At 40.8% G+C, this 19,841-nt stretch overlaps 1 protein-coding gene across 1 annotated transcript in view; it reads left to right on the top strand.

Moving 5' to 3' along the window:
* PI4K2B (phosphatidylinositol 4-kinase type 2 beta) overlaps positions 1 to 17,124 on the top strand; it is a 59,519-nt gene extending 42,395 nt beyond the window's left edge. Inside the window, exons 3-11 of the mRNA XM_012724032.1 lie at positions 2,744 to 2,892; positions 4,435 to 4,635; positions 5,173 to 5,304; positions 6,921 to 7,074; positions 8,035 to 8,096; positions 10,394 to 10,490; positions 14,692 to 14,825; positions 15,358 to 15,417; positions 16,762 to 17,124. Of these exons, the coding sequence (XP_012579486.1) occupies positions 2,744 to 2,892; positions 4,435 to 4,635; positions 5,173 to 5,304; positions 6,921 to 7,074; positions 8,035 to 8,096; positions 10,394 to 10,490; positions 14,692 to 14,825; positions 15,358 to 15,417; positions 16,762 to 16,935 (1,163 nt within the window). The 3' untranslated portion in view covers positions 16,936 to 17,124. The remainder of the gene's footprint in view (positions 1 to 2,743; positions 2,893 to 4,434; positions 4,636 to 5,172; positions 5,305 to 6,920; positions 7,075 to 8,034; positions 8,097 to 10,393; positions 10,491 to 14,691; positions 14,826 to 15,357; positions 15,418 to 16,761) is intronic.
* Positions 17,125 to 19,841: the final 2,717 nt, after the last annotated feature.

Genomic DNA, 19,841 nt, shown 5'->3' with positions numbered 1-19,841 from the left:
TAGGGATGTACTCAGGGAGAAAGACAAAGGTCCTCCCTTTGGTCTTAAGTACTTTATCAGGGGATAAATAAGAATGAATTGAAATCAGTGTATCACTTGTAGACATAACTAAAATATTTGAATTGTTTATTCTTTCAAATAGGTTAAATATGCCTCGTCTCCCTTTTTTGTCATGTCTTTTTCAGCACAGACATGTAAAAATTAGTAACAACAGTTTTCAGTCTGAATTAGGCAAATTTTAAATTAAGGAAAGTCTGAGTTTTGAACTTACTGAGTTTGAATGCACATAATAGCCTTAAAATGTCTTCCAGTAAAAAAATGGAAATAATTTTTGGTTTGTCTAGCACTTTACATGATTACTAGTTAACTTTTTTCTGCAAGTATTGAGTATTGGTTATATGACAGTAACTGTGAATTTCTGAGAATAGAGCACTGGAAGAAATCCTGTCTTCTTGGAACTCACAAATAAATGACATAGTATATTAGGCGATAAGCGCTAAACAGAAAAATTAAGTGAAGCTTGGTGGGGGTAGTGGGGAGGGGTTGGGTGAAACTTACAGACGTATAGGAATCTGGTAGTGGTGATTTGTGTTTTGTGGGTGTTTTTTGTTTTTTTTGTTTTTTTTTTTTTCAGTGAGCTGGAGGAACTCTCTGGGCTACATGATCTGGATTATTTTTAAAGCATTACTGTAGCTTCTCAGGGTACAGAGGGAGAAAGAGTGAGATCCACTAGGAGACTCATAATAACTTAGGCAATAGCTGACAGTGATTTGCACCTTACAGAAGGAGCGGAGATGGTGGGAGTGGTTGGATTCTGGCTATTAACGTGCAGCCGTGAAACTTGCTGATTTGATGGGCAGTGAGAGTGTGGGATCATGGATGACTTCAAGATTTTGGGTGTGAACAACTGGAATATTTGGAGTTTCTAGCAACTGAATTTGGGGACACCGGGACTGAAACTTGAGAGTGGTAACAGAGGCAAGGAATTGACTAGGGGAAAGTCAAGTTTGAATTGTCTATTAAATAACATCTACATAGAGATGTTGAATACAATAGCAAGAGCTTCAGGGCAGATTAGGCTTTGTCATCAGTGCTGATAAAGAGGAGAGGACCTTGAACAAGACCTGGGGATCATAGGTGAAAATGACCAGCAGAGAGATTAAAAACAGAGCAGTGAGATAGGAGAAGAATCTGGAGGAGCAGGGGCTTCCTGGGAGCCAAGTGAAAAAAGTGTTTCAAGGAGGAGGGAGCCACCCACAGAGTCACTTGTCTTCCGTTGGTCACAAAAGATAAGTTCTGAGGGTGAAGTGAGCAATGTGGGGGTCACTGCGTTCCCTGACAAAAATTATTGCAATGGAGTGTTTGGGACAAAAGCCAGGTGGAAATGAGTTCTGGAGGAAATTGGAGAAGAAAAACTGGACATGTAAATTGAAATAACTGTAATTAAAAGATTTTTGCTATAAAATGGCTGAGTCTTGGGGCTATTGGGGGTTAAGAGAGATTTGTTTCAGGATGAACAGAATTACAGCATGAACAGAATTGTAGCATGCTTTGTAGGGCGATCAAAATGATCTGTAGAGAGGGAAATGTTGACACAGGGAACGGCGGGCGCAGATCCTGGAGGATCCCGGAAGGATTAGACTTGGCCACTTGGTCTGTTGTAACAGGTCAGGGCAGGGGATGTGCTCAGGCATGGTGCTGAGGACTGAGGGCAGTTTTCTCTGATTGATGTGAAATTGGAAGCCAGGTCATTGCTGAGAGAGAGAATGGTTGTAGATTTGAGGAGAGATGTCATTGCTGAGAGAGAGAATGGTTGTAGATTTGAGGAAAGAGAGGCAAGGTGGGGAGTTGTCTTTGCGTAGGCTGCTGGTCACAGGCTGGGTAGCTTACACTGCAGGCTGACTGCCTACAGTTCTGGAGGCGGAAGGCCAGGATTAGAGGGCCAGCTCCGCCAGGGTCTGGGTGAGGGCTCTTCTGGGCTCGCAGGTGTGCCCGCGCGCTAAGACTAACCCCACATGGACGGCCTCACTGAGCCTCACTATCTCCCACAGACTCCCACCTCCTCGTATTGGCACCCTGGAGATGGGCGCTTCAGCTTTTGGGCGACACAAACATGCAGTGCATAGCAGAGAGACTGCACGTGCTTCAGAGCAGACAGTTGGGTTTTACCAGAATTGGGGTTTTGCCAGGTGATTGTGATGAGAGGAGGGAAGAAGACAGTGATGATACGATGATTGACTGTTTCTCAGCCTGAACGAGGAGGGAGATCAGGACAGGAAGGGGTGAAGACAAGTGCCAGTAGCCGATCATCGATTGTGCTTTGGAGGTCCTAGAGGGATGGAGGACTCTCAGCTCAGGAAACCAGAGTGAGCTTTGGAGATTGGCAGTGCCTGCGGTTGAAAAGGTGGAGAGGTTGCACAGGCATTGGTAGTGACAGATCTGAGGTATGACTGCAGTTGGAGACTGAGGTAGAATGGAGGACAAAATCACTAGCGATAGACTTTAGCATTATTGTTTTCACCAACAGGGGGCTCTTGTTCCCTTGTGTCATTACTTGACGCTAAAGTGAGGGGTGGGGTGGGGGGGTCAGAGAGCCCATACTATATTTGATTACGTTTTCCTGTGCTTTATGCCATGCTGCTGCTTACACATCCAAAATCACATGTCCATACCATAAGCATTCTTATAGCTGGCCTTATTTCTTCATGTTCTATATTAACATTGATTTTTCTAATTGTAATAGTTGGCTCTGCAGAGTTGAATACATTCTCAGATGATCCAGAATTTGCTGAGCTTATATTGAAAGCAGAGCAAGCAATAGAATTTGGAGTTTTGCCAGAAAGAATCTCTCAAGGTTCAAGTGGAAGTTACTTTGTGAAGGATCCCAAGAGGGTGAGAATTTCACAGATCTATATATAAAACAGAAAATTTGAAAAACACTAATTTAAATGTGAAATCATTGAGTTTCTGAAAATATTTTCCTAATCTGACTGTGGCCTCTTTTTAGAAATAAAAGCTAGGGTGTTCTTTGTTTGTTTGTTTTTTAACTAAAGCACTCTACTATTTAGAAATGGAGCTATTCACTTTAAATCAGAATTCTCTATTTTAATTTTGGTCACCAGCTTTTAGTGAATACTTATATTTAGTCATTTATTTAAAGTTGCTGACTTTATATTCATAAGTCCTTTCCTTACAGATGTCTATACCCATATGAGTCAAGCAGAATAGATTTTTAAACTTTCAAAACCCTTTAATGTCATTTTTCCCAGCATTCTCCCGGAGAAGGAGCCTGGGCTGTCTGGTGTTTGAAGGCACTGAAATGTAGCAGAGTGAACCAAAGTGTAACTGTGGGACAGAAAAGAGAAGTCCACGTGAGGCTTCATTCCGACTAGTCTAGAATTTCTCAGAAATTCTTCTTCATGTTTCTGAAAGCTTTCTGAATGCTGTATATAGCCAGCAGTGCTTTTTTAAGAGGAAGAGGAAGAAAGATTATAATTTTATCCAAAAACACTTTTTTTTGTAAAATTGAAGTTCTCCTTTAAAATACTTTTTTGAGGTTTAAATATATATGTAGGTAACCTCAAACTCAATCTATTATGAACTTGATGTCTTAATTTGCTCTTGTTAACTTTTTACTAGTGACTGAGACTGTTGCACTGTCAGGTAATTATATACTTAAAAATTATAATAAGACTTTTATTTCTTATCTAGGGATAATTCAGCCTCTAAATTTAATGAGTATATTTTATCAAGCTAGTAATGAAAGATTATAGACTTTTAGACATCCATGAGCAATTTTGCCTTTGAGAGGAGAGCATTTATTTAAAGTCAATTTGCACAATAATCACTGGAGAAAGGTGAGGGTAGGGGGAGCCAGACAGACCTCACTGTGTCCTTGAGTGTAGAGACTTTGCTCCTGGCTGATCAGGCCTCCTGCAAACGCTGCTGTGGGCAGGCTGCAGTTCTGCGCTGGTGCCTGAGTCGCTGGTGCCTGAGTCGCAGCTCTACCCAAGTCCTGGTGCTTTCAGAAGGTCCCGCTAGGGGGGAGGTCGATGTACACAAACCAGTAAGTTTTATGTTTCATGGGTCATAAATAATAACACTGGCCCAAACAGTGGTTTTCAAAGACTTCAAAATGAGTGGACAGCCCATAATGCAAGACGGTGGCTCAGCGTGAATCTCGACCCCGCAGGAGTCTTGAAGCCTGTGCTATTCCCCCTGGCCCGGCCAGTGGCTGTACAAAAACTACGAGCCCAAAGAATTACTGTTTTTAGATATTTGAGTGCAGATGAGTGTAAAAATGTGATTGCAGCATAACCTCTTAATACTTGAGGGTTTTGTCCAAGTCTCCGGTGGGAGGAAGTAGAGACAGATTTATTAGGATGAGTGTTATGGGTTATGAAAAGTCTAATCACATTTCTATTTTTTATGTAGAAAAGTATCGGTGTGTTTAAGCCAAAATCGGAAGAGCCTTACGGCCAACTGAACCCTAAGTGGACCAAGTATGTGCACAAGGTCTGCTGCCCGTGCTGCTTTGGCAGGGGCTGCCTGCTTCCCAACCAGGGGTACCTTTCCGAAGCCGGTGCCTTCCTCGTGGATGAGAAGCTTCAGCTGGGCATTGTGCCAAAAACAAGGGTAAAGGAGGCTTTTCAGTCCCGCGCTTCTCTCTGCACTCCTCCTCTCTAGCACTTGAGTAACGTTTCTGATGACTGCTGAGGCTTGAGCACCTTTTTCTGGTAACCAGTCGTGAGCCGTCCAGCGGAGAGCCACAAAGTGGCCAAGGGAGCAGAAACTCTTAGAAAGTAGGACCGGGGCTCTGCAGATGCTGAGGGGCCTCACTCCGTGCTCGGCAGCTGCGATTGTTTTCTTTTTGGCTTTTCTGAGTTTTTGCTTGAAGATGTCCTCAAGGTGTTCTTCCTCATTTCTGCATTTTAGGACTATCATTTCTTTCTCTGATAAACTTTAGACTGCCTCTCAGAAAGAAACAGATGGCATTTCTCTGGCCAGGCAGCATCCCTCAGCCTTTCCGCTTTCCATTCCCTGGGGCATGTGACATGGGCTAGAGTCAACGTGGCTAATTTGGCTAATTTATAGCGTTACAGTTTTGTGGTGTATGTCAAGAGAAAGAGCATAACCCCCTTGGTAATAACCATTTTTCTCAACTGTTCCTAGGTGGTTTGGCTGGTCAGTGAGACATTTAACTACAGTGCAATTGACCGAGCAAAATCAAGAGGCAAAAAATATGCTTTACAGAAAGTGCCAAAAGTAGGTAGAAAATTTCACCGGATAGGACTCCCTCCAAAGGTAAGCTGCTCTGATTGGCCTCATTTGAGCCACATCAAGTGTGGCTCCGCATTGGCTGTGGGCCCCGGACGTAATAGTGAAGGCAATTGATGCTCTTCAAGGAGCTCAGAGGACACAGGTAGCCCCTATGCAGCGTGATGAAGTGTTGGGGGATTACACTCAGGGAGGAGAGAAGAGGCGCGGAGGGCTCGGGGGTTTGCCCAGGAGGAAAGTGTGAAGGCTGCAGGCACAGGACTAGAGTCAGGCCCATGGTTTGCTCCAGCCTCTCCCCTTCACCTCTGAGACTTTGGGCCTGTTCCCGTTTTCTATAAAATAGGGCTGTCGTGAGGCTAACATAAAGCAGCTGGCCTTAAGTACCCGAAACAGGAACTGGCCTGCAGTAAAGTTTGCTGTTCACTCACTACTTTAGATTTTGTTTTCTCTTGTCACTTTCAAATAAACTTAAGTCATGCTTAGAGCTAAACAAAGCTGGGAAGGCTTAATGGGAGGGCATTCTAGAAAAAACTCAAGTTTTTTTTTGGACCCCTGTGGTTTTGTTGCTGAACAATTTAAGGCCTATTGTGCTTGCCTATGCTAACAGGGGTGTGACTGTAAGAAGGAAAGAAGGACATTATCTACATAATTCTGATTATTCATTCTTAATTATAAGTGCTCTAAGAGAAAACAAGAGGTTGTTAAAATTTCGGACCAACAGCAGCAACACGCAAGGTGTCGGGATAACAAAGACTCCTTTGTGGTGATTATACATCCGGGCGAGTAGGTCCCCGGCACTGTCATGACTGCTCAGTTTTGTCTCTCTGTCTTTAATAAGTTGCTTAATGTTAATAGTCATTTGAGTGATAGAACGGCTTACTATGGGAGTGATAACTGATTATTTCCTTAAAATTCATGACAGCATCTGTCATCTACATGGACAAAGAAACTGTTTTTTTTTTTTCTTTTAAACAAAATTATTTTCTGTTGTGAAAATAAATCTCAGGGTATTACTTCAGTATGGTTATTATTAAATAAATCAGGAGTGTAAAATTTGGCCTTCGTAATTAAATTCTTTTAAATAATCATTTTCCAGAAAACAGCATCCTTGTTGAGAATATCACCTTGCGGGCACTGTATATTTCTTTTTCAAATTACCCTAAAATAGATGCTATGCTCCTTGAAAGCCTAGAATTGAACATTTTTTATTTGCTCTGTACTCTTTATTGTAATTAGTAAATTATTGTAAATTAGTGTATATGTCATTTTCTTGATAAATGTGGCTTATTAGTTTTTTTTAAAGATTTATTTGTTTATGCATACAGAACTGGGGTACAGGTCGGAGGTGCAGGGGTGGTGAGAGCACTCACCAGAGACAGAGCAGGGAGCAGAATAGGCAGATGGACTAAGTACACTGTGGAGGGGTGCAGCGGGAGAGACAGGAGAGGTCTGCTGAGCCACGTGGGTCAGCTCCGGGGCTGGGATCAAACTTGCACTGAGGTGGCTGCAGCCAGCTGGCACCAGGGAGGGCCCCTAAATTAGTCTTAACTGCTTTTTTTTTTATTTTTGTGTAACATTTTATGATTTTGCTCAGAAGTTAAGAAATGAATCCTTTTTTCTAACTGTGGTTCTTAAAATTGTAGATTGGCTCCTTTCAGTTATTCGTTGAAGGCTATAAGGAGGCTGAATATTGGCTTAGGAAGTTTGATGCTGACCCCTTGCCTGAGAATATTAGAAAACAATTTCAGTCACAGTTTGAAAGATTGGTTATTTTGGATTACATCATCAGAAATACAGGTACCAGTGCTCTCAGGTGTTCACGCAAGTCTTGTTACTGTTCACGCTGTTTCAACTTCTATTATACAAACCAGAGACCTAACATTTTGAGCCAGAGATCTCGAGGCCTCTTCTTGGCAACTCCTGACTCTTCTTAGCTGCAGGACAAAGCCAATGATTAGAAATGCTGTCTGCATAACCCGAGTTGTTAGAACCGAAACTGTGAATTATTACTTTGATGTTAAATAATTGTTACAGAGTATGAATACATTATACATTTCTGTATCAGAAGGGAGCAAGGAAGTGAACATCCAAAATAGTATGTCCACGGGTGTTCCTGACCTGCGAACCTCAGCATTAGGTACGGGCAAGGTACTGGTGCTTCTCCTGGAGCCCACCTCAGCCCTGCGGGCACAGAAACTCTGCAGTTAGCCATGTTTGGGCAAGTCCTCCAGCTAGTTTGATGCACTGGAAGGCTTGAAGACCACTGGCTCAAAATGTTTGCTCATTGGTATTCACAGATAATACTTTTCTAGATTTACCTTCTTCATTAACATGGCATTAGGTTAATGCTAAAATGAATGTGGAATCCTGGGTACTTCTCTGGAGAGGTGAGAGCCTACCCAGACATTTGCCAGGTACCCTAAGGTAAAGGGACACTATCCTTGATCATGATAACCTTTAATAGTACTTGACAATGCGAATCCCCCTCACAGAATTGTTATTAGGATTTAATGAGTTAATACATGTTACGCACTTACAACAATGTGTGGCACAAATGCCCAGTAAGGGTGAGCCAACATTTATAACTATTTATTAGTTTTATATGTGTTAAACTGTTGTCTTTGCTACGTAAACATATGCCACTTAAAACCCATGAAGTTTCAAAAATCAAGAGGTAACTAGATTTTCCCCCTTGACCTTAAATTATGGTAGCTAGAAAAAGTGAAGTAACAGCTTTGTTTTGTTTCGGTTTGAAAGACAGGGGGAATGATAATTGGTTAATCAAATATGAAAAGCGGGAACATGAAAAGAAAAATAAGGTAAGGAAATTTTAAAATAATATATATGTACACATATATGTATACACTGTGAAAAAAATGCCTTGAAGTTATTTGTTGTTGTTTCTTCATTTCCTTCCCTAGTTCCTTAGTTTTTGCCTCCCTTTGCTGTTTTTCTTTTCTATTTTCTTTCACATTTTACATTACATTTTTTACTTCTACTTTTTAAAAATCCCTACTGCTATATTTTTGATGTATTAAGCTAAAAATATGATACCAATTCCATTCTTTTTTAGGGCCTGGGCAATCTGTTGCAGAGCTACCAGATTTACTATAATTTTTGAAATGAGTGCTTCTGGTATTTTGGTCAACATGTTATATTTGCTCACTTCTTTCTGAGTCGTATGACTCAGTTTTAAATAACAGAACATTACATAATAAAATGGAACATGTTTTTTACCTGCAAATCATACTCAGTGATCTTTACAACTGGTTTTAACATACATAAGAGACTGTGTAGACATTAACACTATTAGTATGATAGACTTTAGATCCATTTCTGTCAACTTTAACTTCCCAAGTTCAGACATTAGGTATTTATATAAGTGACATTTAAGTGTAGTTTTACTAGTTTAAAACAGCCTATCCAGATGAGAGAGTTTTAACTGATTGAAAAAATATTTTCTTCAGTACTTAAAAGCTTTGTGTTGTCATCTGGAACATCACTTGAAAAACAGTGGTATTTTTAGTGTTGATCGCAGAAATTTGAAACTACCTATTCATAGGACTTGGCAATAAAAAAAGAATAATGCAATCAATAATGTGAATGAATCTCAAATGAATGAATCTTGCCAAGTGAAAGAAGCTATCCACAAAGAGAGTGCTGTCAGCTTTCATCTAATGAAATACAGAAAGTGCAAGCTGACCTCCAGTGATAGAAGCACGCTCTGGTTGCCTGGGCTGGAGTAGAGGAAGGATAGACTGCAGAGGGGACCCAGGGAACTTGGGTGAAGGTTTCCCCTCTGTCGCTGCTTACCAGATTGCGCTTCACTGCAAGGGGCTTCCCGTGAGCCAGTTACACTTCGGGAAATTGCAATCGATGGAAATAAAATGAAGTGACAGTTATTGTTGAAATGAGTCTAAGATACACATGTAAGTATAAATATTTGTAGTGGTTCCTTGATATATGTTCCTGTTTATACTAAGCAATGAGATTTTACTGACGAGGGCATTGTTTCATGCATTTCCATTTAATTAAGATCCTTGATCCTACAAGAAACAAACCCACCTTTATCACTTGGCCCTGAACACTGATACTTTTAAGTTAAAAAGTATCTTTTTTGCCTTTTATTTTATCTAGGTCACTTATTAATGTTAACTTCCCATCTTTAAGGAACAGCCAGGAGCCCCAAGACTAGAAGTTTCTGCTAGAAACTAGAAGTTAGGAATGGCCCACATTTTGTATCAGGAGTATCTTCTAGTAGACCATATAGTGTTTAACTGTGAACTTTGGAAAGTTTTATTTAGAAAGACTTTATATTTGAACCAGTTATTTCTGTGGGTCCCTGGCAGAGAGTTTTAATAAGATCACTTTGTTAAGTTTTATCATAACAGTATCAGTTTTACAAATACACATTTAACCAGCACTCCCCAATAACTCATTTAATTACAGTGTTTCATTGTAATTGCCAGGGCCACTGCCTGTGTGGGATTCCCACGTTCTCCCCAAATCTCTGTAGGTTTTCTCTAGGGATTCTTGTTTCCTCTCTGACCACAAGAGACCCTGAGCTGTAATAAGCAGGTTGAAAATGAATACGTGAAAATATACAAAATATCCTTTAATTTTATAAGTATTTGAGTCTTCATGTCCAAGTTTGGTGATTTTTTTTTTTTTTGTCTGTGATCAGAAATACGCCTTAGGAGTGTACCTTGTTTGTTATATCGCCTAGCTGATGCGAGTTAATCTTGTTATTCATTTAATTGAAGTTGCAGTTTTCAAGAACCTCTCTCCATAATGTTAAGGGAGGAACTTACTTTGTACAGATAATACTTTTTTAATTCTAAGCTCTCTTCCCCAAAGGAGAAGACGAAAGCATTACTATATGCATTTATACTATCAAAATCCTTGTTTAAAGTGATTAAAAAATTCATACTGATTTTTACTTTTTAAGTCTCTTCCATTCCAGGGTGAATTGGTACTTTCTGGCAACTTCTTAATTATTATAGTTTCTTCAGATAAAATGTCTCTAAACCTCAGTAGTTGCAGTAAGAATTTTTCCTTGAGAAATAAATATTCATTAATTTTTTTAAAACCACAGAGCATTTTTTCTTCCCTTTAGGAAAAAACAACTGATGATAAAGAGCCACTTATTCAGGTAGCTGCAATTGATAATGGTCTGGCATTTCCTTTTAAGCATCCTGATGAGTGGCGAGCATGTGAGTATTTAGAACCTTCTGTAGATTCTAAATCACCACTTTTCCAGAGTAAGAAGGGAACCAATGTGTGGCTGCCCAAACAGCAGAGGAACAACAGAGTCAGGCCTAGCCTTCTCCTCTGCTCTGTTGCGGGTGCAGAGGTGGGTGGGTGTCACCGTCTACCTTGTGTTCTTCGCTCAGCTTTGGGTGACTGTGTCCACTTTTGCTTTTTTCTGGTTTGTGTTAACCTTGTAAAATAAATTTGATAGACTCCAATTTTCAAAATGGGATTACTGTAATATTTTGGTAGACGTTTTAATGTTATAGTTAGTATCACTTGTAAAATAATTTAGAGTATTTCCCCTTTTTCAGCCACTGGTACTTTTTTTGGGCAGGGTCAGTATTTTATTTTTTAATTTTATAATAATTTATTTTTACATATTTTTGTGCATTTTTCCATCTCAGTTGCAGTGCCCCTGGGTTTCCCATCACCAAATCACCCATGTGCCCTCTCCGTAGTTCGCCACTGGTGCTTTTAACTGTCTTCCTGGTCAAAAGTTACTGACTGGATTTTTGTATCTATTCTTGAGCCCGTTTCAGATATTTTTATTTTGCTTAAGATTGTTCATGATATCTTGAGGTGTATATTATGGGTCTAACTTTTTTTTATAGAATTCTCTTATAATAAAAAAGAACTCCTTTGTGCATATTAAGCATTTAAGGGTAAAATATATTGATGCCTGGAATTTGCCTTAAAGTACGTAAGGGAAGGAGGAACAAGGGGATGACTTCGATTCAGTGAAAGTTTGGGAACAGTTGGTGTAGTCTATTCAGAGTGAGTTCATTGGACTAGATTTTTTATTTTTGCTATGTTTGAAATGTGTGTAATAACTTAAAAATGATCCCATGTCAATGACTGTATCGCTTTTCTTCACATTCCTACTGCTTATTAGCCATCTTGGTCATCATTCAGGTTCCCAAAGCTTTGTCTGTCATAGAGCATTGGCTTTTTGTATTTCTCTATCTAGCTTTTGGCTTTTTTTCACATAATTGACCTTTTTTCATCAGGTTCTCAGTTTATTTGCTTTTTTTTTTTTCATTAAAATATTTACTTTTGACTGTTACTTGTTTCTTCCATTGTGTTCATCCTAATTTGCTTTCCTACAAATCTTTCTTTAGGTATCTTCTTTGCTAAACCACACATTCTACTTATTCTGCCTTACATATTCATACTTACATGATTTTGTTTATAGTGAAAAAATATATATTTACAATTAGCCAGCTGGATTCAGTTTGGATGAGCCCAGGTTTGTGGGCAAGATGCAAGCATCGTGCTCAGGGGCCGGCCAGACCGAGGCCTGTTGCGTCTGTCCACGCCCGCCGCCCCGCCAGCCGGCGTCGCGGAGCTTCCTGCCCGCAGGCCCGCTGCGCCTCTGGTGCCCGCCGCGCCGGAAGTGCGTTGTTGCGGTTTCTCTTCACGGCGGCGCTGGTCAGGGCGGCATTGGTGATGGCCGAGGGGTCGAGTTGGCCTCTGCTGGGGGTGCTCTCCCGGGATGTTTGGGGTGCCTCCCGAGCTGCAGTGTCTGGGGCCCGCAGGCGAGGCCTGATGTGTGGATCTTCTTTTTCTTGTGGCTGCGGCAGCCTTTCAGCACAGCTTGCTTGGCCTTGAGAGCTTGTGCTGTGCTTCAGCTTTGGGAAGTGCAGGGCTTTCGCCGCCATCTTCCTGAGAAGGGCCAGGCTTGCTTTCTGACAGGAGTAATTTAGAAGTATTTTGTTTGATTGAAAATTTCTAGGTCAGTTGAATTCTCTGTTTTAGAAAACCGGCCCCTGCTCTTCCCAGTTTATGGGATCTGCGTGCGTTGTAGCAGTGTGAATTCCGCTCTGACCTCTGATAGTAATTCCCATGTAAACTCCATGGGGACAACTTGGAGGCCTGTGTTGGAGAGGATTCTGTTTGAGTCCCAAGTTCTGTGTACTCATGAAAGCTTATCCGTTAGTCAAAGCATACTTTTTACTTAGTTTTTGACCACTTGATTGACATGTTCATTTTTGAAAGGAAGTTAAAGTTCACTGTGATTTTGTCAGCCGCTTCTCTTGTGTTTCTACATTTTTGGCTTCGTGTTTTGCAAGCATCCAGTAGAACACTGAATTTTGCTGGCAACTTGTTCTTTTATCTATCTGAAACATATCCTGCTGTATCTCTTTCAATTTTTTAAAATTTAATCTGGTGTAACAATCCTGAACCCTACACCTCATGTTTTGTTATTAGCATTTACCTGAAATTAGTCTGTGTATTTCTGTTTTTTTCTCTCACCACAATCTCTAAAGCCCTTCAACTCTCCCCCCTTCCCTATTAACCTCAGAAACCTCTCACTGTTTAGTAGTATAAGTTTTTAGACGTATAGTTTTTAGAAGTATTTGTTTTCTCAAATTGCCTCCTCTGTAAACATCTAGCGTTTATCATTCTAACTTGTTTTATACACATAATTCCCCCAAACTTCTTTCATTGTGCCAGAAGTGGTGCCATTTCATCCTTCTGCTGACCGACTCGTATTTCACTGTGTGGACAGACACCTCCTCTTCTGCCCCAGCCCTCTTCGCTCTCAGGGGCACTTAGGCTGTTTCCTCTACCTTGGTTTCTTAAATTCCATCATCCTGTTTGAAGTGTATAGCTTTATAAACAGCATTTAGCTTGATTTTTTTTAACCCAAAATAAGATTCTTTTAATAAGTACACTTAACTCTGTATCCCCAAATACTGACGTGTTTGAGCTTTTCCTGTCATCTCAGGTTTTTCCTGTTTACCGTGGGCTCCCTTTCTCTCCTCTCCTGGCTCGGTGGAACTGACTTGCGATGACTTTGTTCTGTTTCTTCTGCCCCCCTGGTGGCTGCAGTCTGCAGATGGTACTTTGACAGTACTGAGGGGCAGGTGCCTATAGTACATCCAGACATCTTACCAACACGCCATTGGGGACTTAGCTTCTGGAACCCAAAAGGGGCTCTCGAGGAAACAGTTGTTCAAGGGCCCCTTGGTAGTAGGAGCCCTGGGGCACTTGCTGGCCCCCAGGAGTCACGGGGAATAGGAAGTGTCAGCACCAGGACAGCTCCTACTCACAGCTCTAGTCAATGCTCCACTAGTGGAGTCAGGGAGGGAGAAGACCTAGAGTCTGAGAGAGAAGCCAGAAAGTAGAGCTGCTCACTCCACAGTCATGTGGTGTGAGGACTGAGATGGACCCTGCAGAAGCCCATGCGGTCAGCAGCTCAGACACTGGGTAATCGGCCAGGAAAAGGAGAAAAGGAACTTGAACACAGCTCGGAGAAGTGGTAGGCCAGTAAAGGTGTCTTTGGAATAATGGACTGTGGACTTGACACGGTTGGGAATGGACAGAAGAGAGATGTTAGGAATGATGCTATCTTCATCAGAATGATAAACGCAGGAGTTCCACTGGGTGTGCCCACGGTGGTGCTTGGGGGACCTTGCTGTACTGGGCCTTTCTCTTTTGCAAGAATCTGAATATGCACCCTCTCTAGAGGATTCTACTGCTTTACAAATCGTTCTAGTATAGGCATGCTGTAGATTAGTGGTGTACCTGGAAGAGAACTAGAATCGCACAAAGGGGTGGATCTTTTATTCCTGAAAGCCACTCACCTATTGACATACCAATGATTTAAAAGTTTGGAGTCTCCTTCTCTTTTGCTGTCTCTCTCCCTCTGACTTGCGCGCTCACATGAGCACACACAGACACACATACTCTCTCACATGCGTGTGCGCAAATAGTCAGTTCCTGATGGTTTATGACTGGGAGGCAGGGATCTCAGCCACAGCATTTGACTCTGGACTGTGAAAAAGTTAAAGGTAACCCTTTGTTTCCAAACTGAGAAAACAGATTTGGATATATATTGTTATATATTTTTGTGTATATATATAGGGCTTTCTGAGATAGATTCATTATCAAAACTTTTACTCTTTATTATTTAAAAGTAGAAAGTAATACCTTACTGAGCTTTACCATCTGAATTACTCAGTGAGACTTGGAATCTGAGTAATTTAATACTTAAAGGATAATTGTTCTCTGATAACTTCTTTTTCTTGTTCTTTTTTACTTATTATTACTGTTACTTTTCTGAGAACCAAGGAATTGTGGGAAAAACTAGGATAAATGTGGTTCTAAATAAGCCATTTCCCCTGACTGATAAGAAGAATGTTTTTTTTTTTCTGTTAGATCCATTTCACTGGGCTTGGCTTCCTCAAGCAAAAGTTCCTTTTTCTGAAGAAACAAAAAACTTGATTCTACCACTTATCTCTGACATGAACTTTGTGCAAGATTTATGTGAAGATCTTTATGAACTTTTTAAGGTAAATAAAATTTTGGTTTTAACTTGCAGAAAGTGAAATAAATCTTAAAATAGCAGAGATTTTTATCAGTAGAGCGAGTTTGCAATTTTCTCCTTCTGGCTTGCTGCCGGATCTGGGGTAACAGAATGGAATCTTCACTTTTACTCAATGGGAGCTTATATTTGAGAGATGAGACTTGCTGTGATGTGAGACCACTTTAGACCTTGTGACTTAGTTTTCTTCGAAAGTTCAATGTTTAATAACATTCCTCTATAAATTATAGAAATGTCTGGTCATTTAATGCTCTCCCAGAAAAACTGCACTTATTGGGTGAAAAGTAATTTTAAATTCTTTCTGGGACAGCCATAGTATCACTAGAAACCTAGGAAAATAAAGCAGGTAAAAACACTCTCCACATGTTTTATGAAATTGGGAAAGCTTTCTAATAACCTGATGCACAGACTTGAAGAGTTCTTCATTTTTTTTCAAATACCTGTTGCAAAGATCTTGGTTTGGGCAATTACAACACTTGTTATTTTCCTTTCTGTGACAGACTGACAAAGGATTTGACAAAGCCACTTTCGAAAGTCAGATGTCTGTGATGAGGGGGCAGGTAGGTTGCCTTTTTGTGCTCATCTTCAGTAAGAAAAAAACGTCTCTGAAATAGTAGTCAACATTTTTCTCCCTTGTGAACCAACAATGTCACTCTCAATGCAGCCTTTTATACTGAACATAAACAGGTCCGATGATTTGAAATGGGATTGATTTTAATAGTAGCTTTTCCTCTGTTGCCTTATAAGCTGGATATTTTTGACCTTGTTACATATTGGTTGCTTGGCCAGTTTCCCTCTGTTGTGAATGTTTTGTCCTCATTTTGATTAACTATTTTCCTCCATGTCCCTGCATTTTCCCTCCTCAGATCCACTTGCTTGGATGTTCCAATCCTTGTTCTGCTGCCTGTTGGTTACTTTCCTTGTCGTCTCCATTGGCTTTGCTCCAGCTGTTAGTAACTAACCATGTCACCACGCTGCGCACTGACTGGGGCACAGAAGAGCCGGTCGCGTGACTCAGCCCTCTTACCCTCCCTCCCTCCTTTAATCAGAGCTGCAAGGTGTCTGTGCAGGCGTGGCCAGCAGGCAGGGCTGCCCACCAGGACTCATCCTCTGCTAACATTGTTAATGGAATTGAAGTGAAAATGAATTTCACTGTAAACTTTCTTTTAGCAGCCGACTAGTCACCTTTTTCTTCTTAGAATATACATTTACTTTAAGTCAGCTCCTTACCATGTACTTGTGGTACAGGTGAATCTAGTGTTTGCACTGATCATTACATAACTTTGACACACTAAATACACACTCACCAGATACTTATTGAATCGCCATCACCAGACAGTGTTCTAGGCGTTGAGGTAAAGTAATGAGCAAAGCCTCTTGCCCCATGCTGGAGCTCTGGGTCAGAGGCCCAGGGGTCAGGGAAAGGGGTGGATGTTCACTCACACATCTCTGCTCTGTGCACGATGCAGTGCTTTGCCAGAGCTGTAAATTGCCAACAGTGAGTGAAATGGCTGGAAAAGTAGATTAGAGCACATCATGTGCAATAAATTTATTGGTGAGTGAGTAGACAGGCAGGTATTCAGCCAGACTATTTAGGCCAGCCGTTATGTCAAATGGTGATGGAGAGCCATCCATTTATTCAGTCTGACTCCGTTGCTCCTGGGCATGGGTGTAGTCTCAGATATTTTAAAGTTACCTACTGGTAAGTTAGTTAATTCTAACTTCATGTGTGTGTGAACTTATATGCATCTGTATAGTACATACGTGTAGCAGTTACTCATCACAAGGTCTTGGGCGTAAATGGATAAGATAAAAACAGCTTTGAATAATGGTTGTAATACTGCCGTTGAACCAAAGCTTTTTCTTCCTTGTTGAACTGGTGGCAATATCTCTTCTTTCCACAGATCTTAAACCTTACTCAGGCACTAAGGGATGGGAAGAGTCCTCTCCAGCTGGTTCAGATGCCTTGTGTGATCGTGGAGCGCAGTCAGAGCGGAAGCCAGGGTCGGGTTGTCCACCTCAGCAATTCATTCACCCAGACTTTCCACTGCAGGAAGCCGTTTTTTTCTTTCTGGTAGTAGTGGTGACTGCTTGGCATCACTGCGTTGTTCAGACATTACAGTGATATTACTTGTTCAGTGCACTAATTGCCAAGCCTCTTAAATAATTTAAGTCTTTAAAAGGTTCTATTTTAAATGTGACCAAAAGTTTACAGTTTTTTTTTTTGGCCAAATATTAAATATCTCTTTCAGGGAAGAAGTGATATATCTCCTATATTGTATTTTTGTAGAAAAAAAAAACTGTATTTTTATGTTGTTGATGTTAGTTTAAAAGTTGATTTCATGGTTTACACATTTTGAAATGACTATAATTACTTTAGAATTCCAACCAGAAAAAATAGATATCTGTTGACTCTGAATACAATAATTTTTAATGTAATTTTTAAGTATTGAGATGAATGTTGATGTTATCTCTTCTTATATCATAAAAGGTCTTTAAGGGTAAAATTGCTCTTTTGAACTTTAAAGAGTAATTAACAGAAAAACAGACAATGCACATTGATGTTGCCTTAATTTAAAAAGCTGCTATTTTAGAACTTGAATAAATGCTCCTAAAGTGACCAATAATAGGGACCAGAAAATTCTCTCTTGTACTTCATAATATTTTGGTCAACATTTTTTGTTATAGTAAGGGAGAAAAAATCTAAACACATCCCCTCTTTTTAAGAAGATGGAGAAACTCAGTGGAGACTTAAAGGGACTACTGTGAAATTAAGGTTGATCCCCAATCTCTCGAAATCCCAAAATTGCATTAAATTCCCCTTTGTTTCTTGCCTGGGAACAATTATTTAATCTATTAGTACTTTGGAATATTAATGTTGTTCACTTGAGTACTTTGATTCATAAATTCCAGTGAAAAGTATAAAGCATACCTCCATGTGCTGACTGGATTGTGTTATGCTCCTGGGTCCTGAGACATGAGCTCTTAAACATAACAGAAGTACTGTAGGCCGCTCGAAGTGACTTGATGTTAAAGTCAGTTCAGCGTATCAGCTCTCATGAAAGGGGAGCTTGACAGTAATACCATAAAATCCTTTATAGTTTATTTTGAGTATCACTAAGTCTAACTTCCAGGGAATTTGTCGCACTTTTAAGCCACCAAGTGATTTAAACTGAGATGAGCCCAATGTGAAGCTATGATTCCAAAGAAACAGAAGCTTCATCCTCTTCCTCAGGTTCCTAACAAAAAAATCACCATTCAGACTCGGCAGTCTATGACCTTGGCCTTTTTTAAATTAAGATTTGTCTCACAATTTTTAAAATGAAGTATTTTTTTGTAAACAATTACTTTCTGAAAGTTAAAGGAGGCCGGAGCCAGAGCCACAGTCTCCCTCCTTCATTTCCCCTCTTGTCCTCACGGATGTGAGAGGGGCCCCAGGGGCCCGGAGGCCGGAGCCTGTGTTCTCTGCTCCCCGCCCACCTGATCTCAGCGTGGGGATTGTGGAAAGTTGACTGGAATTCAAGACTCGAGCTGCAGTCGTTAGCCATACACTAGCATCCAGGGTGCCTTTTGAAGATGTATTTGTTCTTAAGAAAATCAGTTGCTGCGGTGTGGATACTGCTTTCATAAACGTTTACTCAGTATTTTAAGAATTGTTATGTTAATTTTTATAATGGAAACCTTAGTAAATTGTTACTGTTTTGTATCCAAAGATTAAAATAGTGTGGAAATATTTTTGAATGGTCTGACCAGGCCAGAAAGTAAAGTTGAAATATTTAAGATACGATTACAAGTTCTCAGATTACATTGGTTCTATTTTGTAAATTTTCCTGAACTTAATTCTTATTTAAATATTGTGTTTTTTCAATTGGTATATTTACAATATCAAACATGGTAGAATAAAGGTAATAAAAATCATTGTCTTAAGGCTGGCTGTCTCCAGGTTTGTCTGTTAAGTTTGTGGTATTTGCGGGCCCGCTCATGTTGATAAAATGCCAGACCACCGTTTTTTTTACTTCATATGTTAATGGTAAAGTCTAGTTCTTCAGAGCTCCAGAAGATATTTAACTAGAACTTTTTCACTAGATACCTGTTACTGGTGTGCTGCCTTCTTGTGCCTTGTTTCCCCCAAATTCATTCGCGGTAGAAACTCACGGAAACAGGGTTGTTCGCAGACTTGAAAACAATTTGACTTACAAATTTTTTTTTGCAATTGAAAATACTATTCTAATGGAATTAAAACTTGTGAAGAAAAATGATGCTGACCTGGTCTTTGACTAGATTACTTCTCAATCCATGGACAGAGATGAAGAGGCAGGCAGAGCCCTACGTGTGACAGACGGCCCTCTCTCAAGTTTCCCGTGCAGCTGCACGGAATGGTGGCGGAGATCCCTGGGGTCATGCCACGTTGCCAAGCGGCTCTGTCCGTTAGTTTGGTGCCATGTGACTGAGCCCCGGCCAGCAAGACATGGGGACATCCTTCCGGTCCAGGCAGTAGGATTCACAGTCAGTGACTGTGCCTGACTGTCCTCTGGCCACTTTGCAGATGTGGGGGGAGAAAGGGGTGGCGCAGTGTGCTGCTGCTCGGCAAGCTGTCAGGAGGGCTTGCTGATGGCACAGAACTGTCATGAACAGGAAGCACGTGCTTGGTTTCTCCTCCTGACCTAGGCCTGATGCTGTCAGGAGAAAACTATATCCTTATACAATAAAAAATCAATTCTGGGAGGCTGGATGGCACCTAGTCCTTACATCTCCCCAAACTCCCACAGAGCTGCCCTAGAGCAAAAGACAAAAACACAGTGCCTCCATCTCTACCAAACTCAGGTGAACTCCAGAATCCACTGTTTGGGCTAAAACCGCTGGCAGCTACAAGACCGCATGGGAACAACTTTGAAGGAGCAGGCAGAGGGGAAAGCAGGGGCCCAGAATTTGCCAACATAGACTCAGCCACCGGAAGGAGTCCCCTGAAGTGCGATTTAATCCG

The sequence above is a fragment of the Condylura cristata genome, unplaced genomic scaffold (genome assembly GCF_000260355.1).
Source record: "Condylura cristata isolate star-nosed mole 26May11 unplaced genomic scaffold, ConCri1.0 scaffold00012, whole genome shotgun sequence".
In the NCBI taxonomy this organism is placed as follows: Eukaryota; Metazoa; Chordata; class Mammalia; order Eulipotyphla; family Talpidae; genus Condylura; species Condylura cristata.
Note: the sequence above shows the minus strand (reverse complement) of the source record. Positions and strands in the feature narration are given on the sequence as shown.